General features: G+C 43.2%; 1 protein-coding gene across 3 annotated transcripts in view; it reads left to right on the top strand.

The window, feature by feature from the left end:
• The first annotated feature begins 850 nt into the window (after positions 1–850).
• The window catches only part of UHRF2 (ubiquitin like with PHD and ring finger domains 2), a 75,845-nt gene continuing 63,800 nt past the window's right edge, over positions 851–12,895 (top strand). For 2 of the 3 annotated variants that reach the window (XM_057380107.1, XM_057380106.1), the window contains exon 1: positions 851–1,456. In XM_057380107.1, coding sequence (XP_057236090.1) covers positions 1,304–1,456 — 153 coding nt within the window. In that variant the 5' untranslated portion in view covers positions 851–1,303. The remainder of the gene's footprint in view (positions 1,457–12,895) is intronic. The other variant, XM_057380105.1, reaches the window with a different exon arrangement.

The following is a 12,895-nucleotide window of genomic DNA, read 5'->3' as shown; positions in this document are numbered from 1 at the left end:
ATCCCAGACCACTTGGTGTCATGCTCAGCAATGAGAGCTGGGATAAGGACAAAGTCCAGGATGTTAGAAGGTGCTTGTCTTCCTTCGCACGTGACAAAGCTCTGTGTTTGTGGAAATGGCTGAACACACATCTGCCTGCCAATTTAAGTACTTAAACACTTCCTCCCTTTGCTGCATGCACAGCGTTTGGCTTTATCTATTAAACTGTTTTTTWTATTTGGATAGTCATTTTCTCACTTTTCATTTTCTTTGTTCTCCACCCTCTTGTGACAGAGTGACAAGGTGACAGGTGCTGTGTGGGGCCCACCAGGGCTAGCCCACAACAGCCATGTAACTCCAGATTTGCATTGTGTTAATTCGCAGAATTATCCAATGCAGAATAATAGCCAAATGCACACCAGATTCGCGGTGTAAACGAAGCCTGCCTCCTCTAGTCTCGTTCCGTATTTCCAGCCATAGCCTAATCTGTATCTTTGGGGTAGGGTGACATACGGCTATGAGAAAGCGGTAAGTCATAGGATTCGTTGGGCCTCGGTTTCTCCAGCGGTTCCTCTTCTCTCGGTTGCCACGGATGCTGAGGCGCTGCCCGGCCCGCCAGCCCCGAGCACGAAGCCCTCAGAGGCCTCAAGGCCACGCGCGCCGCCATGGAGACGCCAACGGCCGCTTCCCCGGCGCGCGCCAGCCCCGCCCCACCGCAGGCCTCCCGCCGGCCAGGGAGGGCGCGCGGGGCGGAGCGCGCGGTGCCGCGCGCGGCGCGAGGGCCGGCGCCGGCCGGAGCGCGCGGCGGGATGGGGCGTGGTGGTGCCGCGTGCCCGCCTCGCTCCCCCCCGCCCCCGCCCCGCCGTGCTGTCTGCACGGCCCGGCCGGGCGCTCTCGCGAGATCGGCGTTGGCGCCGTGACCTCCATGTGAGCGCGGCGGCGCTCCCCGGTAAACAGTGCCCGGGCCGGGCGATGGCTTCCGGCGCATCCGCATAGCCCTGGTCACCGCCGGCCCGTCGGGACTCGCCGTCACCCGCACTGCCTCGGCGGRATCGGGGAGTGCCGCGGGATCCGCTAGGCTCCCCTTCCGTCTTCCGCGCCCCGCCTAGCGGTACGGGCGGCCCGGATTGCGGGCGGGAGGGTCGCGCCCGCTGCGCGGGGTTTGAAATTCCTGCCCCGCCGGGCCGAACAAAGAGCCCGGACCMCTCCCCTGCACCTCCCACGCCGCGGGCGCTCATCCGCGGAGCGGTCCCCGTTCCTACCCCCTGCCCAGGTCCGCCCTGCTTTGCCCGCGGTCGGCCGAGCGGGCGGGAGGGCGCGCACCATGTGGATCCAGGTCCGCACCATCGACGGCACCCAGACCCAGACCATCGACGACCTGAGCCGCCTCACCAAGATCGAGTGTCTGCGGGAGAAGATCCAGGAGACCTTCCGCGTGAGCCCCGACCGCCAGCGCCTCTTCTACCGGGGCAAGCAGGTCAGGCGGGAACTCGCGTATCGGGCGGACTCTCGGCCGTCTCCCTAATCCCAGGCCCGGCCTTTTGTGAGGTTCGGGGGTCCCCGTCTCCACCCATGTGCCATTCTGTGAGCTCCCGCTTTTGTTTACTCCCGGGCCTGGGGGTAACGGAGGCACGGCGGGGAGCGCGCCCTGACGGAATGCTCCGGGACCCCCTTTTTCCCCATGAAGGAAAAACCCCAGAGAGTAAAACCCCTCTGCGGGTCCTGGCGAGACCTTTTGTGTGTTTGTTTTCCCACCTGAGCGGCGGGAGGCTCCTCCCTCGACCCCCGCCTTCATCCTGCCCAAGTGACAGGGCAGCCCGAGGGATGCGGGGGGCAAGGAGGGAGCAACGCCCGTTCTCCTGCGCCCCTCCGCAACCCCGGCCGGGCAGAGCGGGAAAGCGGCCCGACCGCGACAGGCTTCCAGGAAAAACGCCGCCCCGGGTCCACACGTGGCGGGGCGGGGAGAGGCGGCGGCGCCGGGTTAATTCGCGCGGGCAGAAGTTGTGATGTGTGAGTCCCGGCGTGTCCCGGGCGGGATCAGGGCGACGACTGGCAGTCCATAGAGGTGCTTCATCCCCACCRCGGGAAGCCGGTATGGCAGGGGTGACTGGCTGGAAGCGTTCCGTGAGGTGATACCTCCTGTCACCTGGGGTAATGAATGGATGTGATTTCGAATAGGTCGCCTCAGGCTGTAACTTTGCTGAAGGGTGTAACCTTTGAAGCTGCGTTACGTAAACTAAGAGGTGAGCGCAGTGCTCGAGTTGTGAAAGTGAGGCATAGCTATTACCTGACAGCAAAGGCACCGGATGTGTGGTACATTTCTGGGAAAGTGACTCCTAAGATGCATCTTCTTGAGCAGATGAGTGTTGAAGTGTAATTCAGGGCTGAGTAATTCAGGGCAGTGAGATTTCTGCCCCAAAAGAGATAGATAAAGTGTGTATCTTTACAAATAAGTGGAAAAAACTTAAGAAATAGGAATTTAACTCTTGACCAGGAGGCAATCTAAGCCTACATTGTGAACCCAATAGCAAATTACTAGAGTTTTGTGTTCTACACTTTGGTGACAATGAACGTTTGTGAGAGCTGATCTATAGGGAACATTGTGTACAATCGCCTGTTTCTTGTAAGGGGTTAAATCAAGGAACATGAGTTTGGAGCTGTGTGACCTGCTTACCTTTATTCTGTGCTGACGTACCTCTTCAGGTACAGATGRTGTGTGTGTGGGACAAACCCCAGGTTTTTACCCCGGAATCTTTATTTGAGAGGCGGGGAAGATGAGCTGTGATGAGTTGTGTTTTTCTGTGTAGTCTGACAGWGGCCAGACCAATTAGTGTGAACATTTTAGTTAACAGATGTCTTGCTTGAGAAAATGGGATAGTGAAATATTATAGATGAAGTTGCCTACATGAGCAGCATTTGTGAGTTTGGTACTTACTATATCCAGTTTCGGACACAGTTGGGATCATGTTCAGTGAAGAGTTAGGGAATTCTTTTTTATAGTTTCACTCCCCTCAAATGTTAATTTTCTTGTATATTTACCGTAATTAATTCTGAAGTTTCCTTCTTGATTATGGGTTGCTTTTCTGTTTCCATGGTGCTCATAAGAACGAAGGTCAGAAGGGTTGCTCTTGCACAATCAGAACTGGATGTTGAGAGATGTGAAACTGTAAATAACTTCCATTCTCTTAGGGCTGTGATAAAATAATTAATATTTTAATATTAAGAATAAAAACGGGCACTCCCATTGAATGTGAGATGAAGAGAATGCTGAGGTGGAAACTTAAAAAAMCCCTGAAGATTGGTGTATGTGTTGTAAAAACTACTACCTAGGCCAAATTCTTTTCCTATTTCATCCGGTTATCACTCAGTATGGTTAAACCTGTACAGTCTGCTAGTAGAACCATGATCCTGCTACTGAGTACTGCTTCCTGTTATCTCCCTGGAAACCTCTAGAATTCCTTGAATCTTGCCGAAGGTGGGAAGACTGGTTAAGTAATGTCCTCCTAAAAATGGGAGGTATATGAGGTTATAAGAATGTAGAAACCTAAGTGAGTCACTGTTTATGGGCTGAATTTCAACAGTGTCATGTTCTTAGCTGGCAGTAGAATACAACTTCAACTAAGATTTTGAGCTGGAGCCATTATTTTGCAGTTTTTTAGGAGCATCTGTATGAGCTAATGTAATTTACATGCTACACAGTAATTTGCTGTTGTCAGACCTTCAGAGACAATTACAAGAACTTAAGTGGGCAGTGCTTCACATGTGGGTTTTTGAGGGTTAAAACACCCTAGAACTACTGGAGAAAGCTTAGTGTTCTCATTATTGCAGTACTTTGTATTACTGTGTTTTGTTTGTTCTTCTTTTTGTCAACAACAGGAATAGCACTACTCTGTTGAATAGGTTTTTTAAACTTTTATTGCCAGAAAGACCTATCATTCACATGTGGCACTGAAGATTGACCAAGATAGTATTACTCTCTAACATGTACAGGACATCCTGTGCTTTCTGGGGTTCCACATTTCTGCAGAGCTGAATGACTGTCTGCTCGCCACAGAAGTCAATCCATATTTTAGATTGAGGTGGAACTTTCAGAAGAAACAGGATAGTAATGCATACATAGTTCATTACTGGTGCAATAGCCTACTCTGCAGTTAGCCAGAGAAGTCTACTGAACACAGAAACCTGCAGTGATGTCTCTTTCTTTCTCTCTTGAAGATGGTGGATCATTGTCCGGAAGGATTTTCCTAGAGGGCAGCAAATACTTCCTTACTCTGGAATAAATTGTATTTTAGCCTTGTTCTGCCAAAGACTATTCACATCTAATACATTTTCTGTGTTATGTATTAACTCAGAGTAAACTTGTTCTTAGAGAAATTTAGAAAAGCAAGACAAGACGATCTGAGTTCCAGCAGCATATTCTCTCTCCTAACTGGAAAGGCTGTGAAGCTGTTCTTGAGAATAGAAGTTCTAAGTTTATTTGTGAAAGGAAGAAGATATCTTGGCATAGAGCAGATTTTCTGTCGGACTGAATTGTAGTCATTGTGGGATTTCTAGCTTTCAGTTACAATGCTAGAATAGTAAAAATACATTAAATTTTAAATTTGAAAACATACCAGAGAGCTTAAGGTTTTCTGTTAGATTGTACCTTATGTTTTGCATAGAGCTAAACATGCACACTGTTGTATTTCAGCAATATTTACTGTTGGTGGAAGATAAGAAGTAATGTCTTGGCATCTCTCATCATCCTATCCCACTGTGTTGGAATTTGAATTCAGTGAAAATTTGTAAATGGGTGCTGTTAAAAAACCCCATTATCTCAATATCTTTTCTGTCATGCTTACCAAAGGAGGGGAAAAAAGACATCAGAGCCCAAGGGTTTCTTTGCCAATATATGTAGGAGGAAGTGACTGAAACTGCTTTTGAAGTCATTAATCCTGTTGATGAGGAAACCACTCCTAACCTGTTTCATGAGAGACTGAAGTMATCAGGAGGAGGTGAGAGTATTGAAGCTTGAAGCGAAAGTTGCTTATTTGCTTGAGGTGAGAGTTGCTGCAAATCAGGCCTACTTCTCTAGAAGAAATTCAGCTTTGCTTTTATGCATGAAGAAGTATGGTAGTACACATCATGTTACTTAGCTATGCAAGTTGAATATTTGAAATCTAGTTTGTGAGACCCAAGCAGTAATATCCAAGTGTTTAGGGCTTTGTTTCTGTAAAATTTAACTGAAACAATGGAGGGGTAGGAAGAGTGGAGGAGCTTTAGCTTTGCATGAGAACATCCTTCTGGTAAAGTAGCTTCAGTAAAATGCACAGTTAGAAGTGTGGCAGTAGGGCATGCCTTTGTTATACAAGATCTCTAGCTTCTAGGTGACCTSGCATGAGTAACGGATGGAATCAACAGATGAATTTAAGCTTCCAAGCTTCAGGTTTGTAAACTGTATGTTTTAAGTCCTTCTTAATATAACTTGAGTGAATTTCCTGAAGACTAGAAAACCAATACTTGTGAAGGCTTTCCCCCAAGAATGGGAGTTCTAAGCCTATTCATGGAACAATTGAATTTCCTAGCGCAGACTCTTCCCAGCTTGTTTTGTTTGGAAAATTGTAAACATTTTTAGCTGAAGCTGTCCAAACCCCATCTGCTTCAGGCAGAAATCTGGGGTGAGAAATCTTCAGCTGGAGTGGTCAAGTTTTTTATATTAGAGAAACAGTTTGAAGAAATCTTAGAAGGGAAGTTATCACTGTTCTTTGATGAAGCTGGTGACAAGTAGCTCTGTAGTGTCAGGAGAGTCGTCTGGAGTCTTTGGGTCAGATATGATCAAACTGCATGCCAGAATTCCCAGCATGGTGAATTCGTGGTGTATACTCAAAACTTAGCTGGTAGTAGGTCCGGTAGGCCTATGAGTTTTTGTTATATAATTGCAGAAGTTTACTGAATCATCGTATTTTTAAATTGTTGCTGTAAAGCTAATAATGCAATTTACCATTCTTTGGTGCAATTGTCTTGTGCTGTTATTTAAAACACCTAACAAAACAGAAGGCAAAGCAAAGAAAAATGGGTGAAAACAGACTACTTTATACTGTTTTGTATGTATTACTTGGATGTATTATTTAGGAAATAGGAAAAGCATGATGTAGCCTCTAAGAAATTGCAGCCAACTTTAAGGCTGTATTTTAAGGCATGTATGTTTACTCTCAGAATCACAGAATATGCTGAGTTGAAGGGACCCACAAGGATCATCGAATTCTGCTCTTAGTTGTGCACAGGACATCCCTGAGAGTCACATCATGCCCCTGAAAGTAACATATTCAAGTAATTTAGTTAGGAGAGTTTAGTAAATATACTTTTAAAATTAATCTGGAAGCTCTTGAAAAATTAATATTTTTTGTATTAAAACAAAACCTTAGATGCAGAACACATCTGATGCAAGGCCTACACTGACAAGATGATGAGGATTGCCCATGATGAAATGTAATCAAACATCGATACCAGTAGTGCAGATGGAAGATGTGAGAGGATTCTCTTCTTTAAAAGATATTAGTTAAATCTCTAGTCTTAATGATTTAACTGTAAAATGATGTTAAAATTTACTTGGTTATTGGGGTTTTTTTTTGGTGTGGTTTTTGGGTTTTTGTTGTTGAGTATGGAAGCTTGAGATAATAACCTGTTCTTCATGGCAAGTGTYGTCACAAGCTGCAGATAGCCTTTTGCTCTCGCTGGCACCACTGTTGCTGAACTTCAGTTGCCTTTGCTGTAGAAGCCCTTACCAGCATGCAGGCGGTACTTGACCCCTCTCATGTGGTCAGCACAGGAATGATGATCTTTCCATGCTGCTGAGGATCGCCATGCAGCTTTATAATTTGACATGCTTGCTTTTGTTTTCTTTTTTTAATGCAAGTATCAGGTAATCCCAAACAGTGTCCAAAAGACACCATTAACTTTTATTTATTTATTTAGAAGTCTACTTAAAATGGCAAAAGAAAAGAAACCTTGCTGCTCTATCTTCCAGCTAGCAGTTACTGAGCAAGTATTCCTTTAATGGGATTTAGAGTTGCATCCAAGAAGAAACTACCATATCTAAATTAACTATTTTTTAATGTATCTCACCGAGTAATAAAGGAATAAATAATCTTCAAAACATGAACTGCTTTTTAAAAAGTTTAACTTGTAAGAGGTGCACACCTGATGCCCCTGAAGTCATTAGTTGAGACTGAGCATAGCTGCCTTCGCCATGATCTTCTTGTAAAGTCAAGAAGTCTTTTCTTGCAGCTCTTGACTTTCAGCTGGTTTTTTTGTTGGTACTAATCATGTACACTGGAATCTATTTTGGATTGTATTTATTGCAAACCAAAAGATAAAATATATTACTACCACCTATGCACTCTGCAAATAATTGTGTAGAAAGGGTGTAAAACCCTCTTGTTTCTTGGAGAATGTAGGCTTTCGTGCTTAACTTCAGGAAGAGTATAAGCRTCTTCTCAGAGAAAGCTAGTCTTGTTGATTGAGTATGAAGATGACTGATGTACATTTATCATGGTGTTTATACTGAGATTGATGTGTAATTACAGATAGTGTCAGCAACAAGACTCTGTAAATTTCTTCATATGTTTTCTTTGTGTGGCTTTTTATAGCTTGCCAGACTTCCTCTTTTTGGGGAGAACTGAACAAGCACAGCATATGCACACTGTGGTACCATCAAACTCTTGTACTAAAGTTGTAGAAAAGCCTTTTTTAGAATATGGAAGCTTCCATATTCTTCCTTACCTAGGAATTCCTTTTGCTGTATGCTTTCTGTTGAGACTGTGTGAGTCTCTGTGAGACTATGATACTTACGTAGAATACAGTTTATTGACAGTAAGTCATTTGATACTATTCAGTGTTATGACTGCCTTCTTCCTTGAGTTCAGGGCAGATCATTAGCTGTTGTATAACACATAAGCAGTCAAAAGGGAGCATATTCTCTGATGTAAAGGCTAGTCTGTGTTACCTTGTTGTTGGGATTTTTGGTGGTGTCGTATCTTCAAATATTCTTGTAGGCTGCTTTGAAATGTGAATCTTGTGGCAAAAAAATTGACAGAACTGAATCTAGTTTGGATCATATTCTCCAGACACTAATAACTTCTTTGGTTACTGTGTTATGAAATGTTGTGGTCTCTCTGTATTCTGATCTGGAGGAATGTGGATCTAGTGCCTRTTAGAGAACTTGGTTGTTCAGATAATTCACCTACTTATGTGTTTCTCTAAAGAGAGAGCAAAGACAGAACAATGATTGTACCTTTTTTTTTTTTCTTTTTAATTGATCAGTAAATACTCCTTCTTGAAATGAGGAAATGATCTGTAATTTGCATCTGTTTAATTTCAACAGCAAGCCATGAACTACAGATCAGGACAAAAAACATTAGTAAGGGTAACCTATGGTTTCTTTTTCATTTCTAATGGTGACCAAGGGTTTCTTTGATGGTTCTTTTCAAGCAAGATAGAAGTTATTTCCTACTTGTGAAAATCAATCTGTATATTGTAGTTGGTTTTTGTGTGAGACTGATAGGTGTTGCTATTTGGTTTGTATTAGAATCTCTGCTAAAAATGCCAGCAACAAYAAGGAGGGGAGAGTTAGGAGAAAACTTTCAGGAGTAGCCGAGTAAAATCAGTAAGAACAGGGTGTCTTTATGACTGCAGAGTGTATATGTAAAAACCTCAGTTAATTGTGGGAAGAGCACTTCAAAACTGGTCTGCTGTAGACATGTGAGAGGGAGCCTCTAAACTCTTAGATGTACTATCTTTCCTTAAAGATGCTTGCCTTCTTATTCTCTAAATATAATGGATTCTTTGAGGAGTTTAATTGTTTAGGGCTGGAAATATCTTCTCGGACACCCAACAGGTACTGATATATGTCTATAAAACATCACTGATGGTATCAAAACTGCCCCAAGTGACAGAATAATATGGGATGTTTTAGTAGAGTGATGACCAGACAAAATATTTTTTGACTGAACAGACTGTAAGAAGTACTGTACTGAACCTGTAAGAAGTACTGCTAAAATTACAGTTACTTGAGGAGGAAGTGGATCTCTTGGAGTTGCAAACACTTGAAGGCAGTCTATATTGAACATCCCAATTCATATAAAGACAGTAACTTTGTTAAGGGGTTGGCTACTAGATTCCCCCTTTATTTAGCTTTTGTYTCTATTGCAGCTCAGACAACTGTACTTTTTTGGGAAACAGTATCAGTACAGAGTTACTGTAAAAACCTGACCATGTGCCTGCTACTTTGAATGGTTAATACATGGTTTAGACCAGAGTCCTTAAGCATTCTTTTCAGATACAAAGTAATCCAGGTGCAGGTTACAGTTCTTCCATGTGAAATAAAAAATACTGGTCAGGTTCTCTTTCAGGTTTGAAAATGTAAGCAAACTGAGCACACTCTGAGAATGGTTGAAGTCCTTAAGTGTTGGGTAGTAAAGGTTATTGAAATTTTTTTGTCCTGAGCTGGGCCCATTGCCCAAAACTAACTGTGACATGCTGAAAAGCTGATTTTGAGTTTTCAGCTAGGCTTTTCACTACTAGTTGCTCATTAGAGATACATTTGAATGCTTCTGTGGAATTCAAACAGCTTTCTGCAGGCAGAAAAAGTTAGGTTTGTACATCAGTCTTMAGATGAAGAGTGCCAGAACTTCTAGAAGTCCCCTTCACTTGCTTTCACTAAGTACCCAGTTAGGAGTTACAGGTTCTTGATTTYTTCAGACTAATACCCTCTGGATAACTTCTGACAACTCCTAATCAAGGTTTTTTACTGAACTTGAGCTTGAAGCTCTTTTCCCTTAGGTATTTCCTGTTAAATTTGCGGGGTGCGTGTAATGTCTGTGCAGAATAAGATTGATACCACTTAGCTTTTCATTGTACTTTGTTAATCAAAGAGCTCGTCTGATTGATTTTCGTTTATTTCATCTGTATTGCTAGATACAGGCACATTTATTGGAAAAGAAAGCCTCACAAGATGCTTAAAGGCACACTTTAATAAGTGATTAARGCTTTTGATTGTCAAGTGGAATGGCTGGATTGAGATGACCGGGGAATTTAGGCTCCTGGATCACACATTAAGATAAAAACAGTACATAAGACATTCTTATAAGAATTATGTGCTTTCTTGAGAGGTCTCTGTACATGCTTTATAAGCCATAATGAGCTGTCCTTCTGCTGGGACTTGTAGTTAATGTGATAGTAATTGGTAAATTACTTGTCAGACAATTTTTTTCCCAAGTAATGCAGTAATCATACCACACTCTCCATAATTATTCATGTTCAAGTAAGTGCAGCTTCTATATGCTTTTAAAGTAATTTGTGGCTTGATGTTTCAAGACAGCTCTAACAGTGGTAGTAGGTAGTAGGTATCAATTCCAGTATTGCATTGCTACAGCTGCTCTTGTGTAGTAGTGTAAGCACAGTGCTGTGTTACCTTTAAGTATTTATAACAACCTTCTCTAGGACTATTTTGAAATGGATAGTGTCTGTAACATATGATGAAAATAAATGTGAAAAATGTAATAAGTTTATCTACTTGAGTGTATTTAGAATAGTGCTAGAGTGTTAGATACAGTAAAGCTAGCTGCTCTTTAGTGTAATTTCATTCAGAATATGTTAATGAAGCCTTGAAGGCTTTTGAAGCTTGCCAATCTTTTAAGAGGAATTAAAACTGAAAGTGAAATCTACTACTAAGGAAGCAAATGCATGTTATGACAGTAGGATCAGAAGAGCTAGTAAAATCTCATAAATAAAATTACTGGTTCAGTTATTTTTGCTTTAGTATATGCTCTAATCACCTATTAAGAAATCATAGCTGACTTGAAGGAGATTGGTTATCTGGTACTTGTATGATTATTTTTGTTTCTTGTTTGCATATATAAACTTGKGAATGACAAGTGACCTTAAGTGTAATGTTTGTTTCTTTTTTTTTTTAATGTGCTGTCCAGGCAAGCATATTTTCAGGGAATCTTCCTAGTATTTTTATGCAGCAGAATGGGATAACCTTGTCTATTGTAATTCAAGAAAACATATAGTTCTGCTCTTCTTGTAAAATGGATTTCTTTAAACACTGTTTTCCAACTTTGCTACTCCAAGGATTTCAGTTGTCAGTGCTGCAGTAATGCTAGGCATAGGTATACTTGTAGCTTCACACGTTAGTTCTTGCAAGTGAAAGATTGATTCCATTGGTGGAGTTTCTGTGTTACTCTGCATTGTACTAAGCAGACAGTGTTGCAGTGTATCCACTTGGTCTAAATTTATACAGTTCCTCATAYTCATGAACATATTTGTTGCCTAAGTTGTAGACAGGTGCTCTTTCCCTATCATGTTGCCAGACATTACAACTCGTCTCATGTGAAGTGTGCTTATACTAATCTTACATCTGTTACTGTGCTTTGAGTCTTAAGTGTGGCCTCTCTAGTCACAGAATAATGTGTCATAAAATATTCCTGCAAAGAGTGTAGATGATAAAAACAGGGAACAAACACAAACCACAATCACTTTGGCAGATTGTAGAATCATAGAATGGTTTGGCTTGCAACAGACCATAAGGATTATCTTGTTCCAAATGTGCTGCCATGGGCAGGGACACCTTTCATAGACCAGATTGCTCAGAGCTCCATCTGTCTGGCCTTGAACACTCCCAGGGATGGGGCATCCACTTCCCATCCACCCAGCTTCCCTGGGCAGCCATGCCTCACCACCCTCACAGAAAAGAATTTCTTCCTAATATCTAATCTAAACCTGTTGTCTTTCAGGTTTGAAGCCATGGCCCCTTGTTCTATTACTACATGCCCTTGCAAAATATTCCTCTCCATCTTTCTTATCTTTCTTTTAGGCTTCCTTTGGAAACTGGAAGGCTGCAATTAGGTGACACTTAAGCTTTCTCTTCTCCAGGCTGAACAATCTCAATTTCCTCACAGGATAGGTGCTCCACCCCTCTAATCATGTTTTTGSCCTCCTCTGGACTCACTCCAGTAGTTCCATGTCCTTCCCGTGCAGGGACCCCAGAGCTGGATGCAGCCCTGCAGGTGGGGTCTCACRGAGCAGAGCAGAGGGGCACAATCCCCTCCCTGGCCCTGCTGCCCACCCTGCTTTGGATGCAGCCCAGGACACGTTTGGTCTCTGGGCTGGGAGTGCTCATGGCTGGGTCATGTCCAGCCTCTCACCCAGCAGCACCCCAAATCCTTCTCAGCAGGGCTGTTCTGATCTGTCCATCCCCAGTCAAGTGTTGAGACTGGGGGTTGCTCTAGGTGCGGCACCAGCACKTGATCATATTAACCCTCATGAGGTGCCCATTCTCTAGCCTGTCCAAGTCCCTCTGGATGGCCGGCCTCCTATCCTTCAGGTGTGACAGCAGTAGCACTCAGCTTGGTGTCATCGGCAAACTTGCTGAGAGAGCTCTCGATCCCATTGTCTGCATCATTAATTAAATAACACTGGTCCCAGTATGGACCCTGAGGGACACTATTTGTCCCTGATGTCCATTTGGACTCTGGGCTGCTGACCACTACCCTCTGGATGCCACCATCAAACCATTTTCTTAACCATCTAACAGTCTAATTTATTATAAATACATTCTTTCAATTAGATATTTTTGCAGTCAGCAGTTTATTTGGCTGACCATTTAGTTTAAGTTCATCAAAGCTGTCTTCACCACATGACAGAGTATTTAGATTTGGAAGGGGACTCTAGAAGTCCTATTCTCCAACCCTATCACACCAAGGTAAGGGCACTTAAAACAGGTTAGTAGGGATWTGTCCAGGTGGGTTTTGAGTGCCTACACAGGAGAGGCTTCTCTTGTGCAGGAGCAGGTAGTCTGTGCATGGTGGTGTGTGTGTGCTTGCTGTTACAGAAGGCAGCTTCTTACTCAAGGACTGACCTTGTTACGTCATTTCTG

The sequence above is a fragment of the Malurus melanocephalus genome, unplaced genomic scaffold, assembly GCF_030028575.1.
Source record: "Malurus melanocephalus ecotype Western Australia unplaced genomic scaffold, MMel_1.1 scaffold_437, whole genome shotgun sequence".
Taxonomy (NCBI): Eukaryota; Metazoa; Chordata; class Aves; order Passeriformes; family Maluridae; genus Malurus; species Malurus melanocephalus.
Note: the sequence above shows the minus strand (reverse complement) of the source record. Positions and strands in the feature narration are given on the sequence as shown.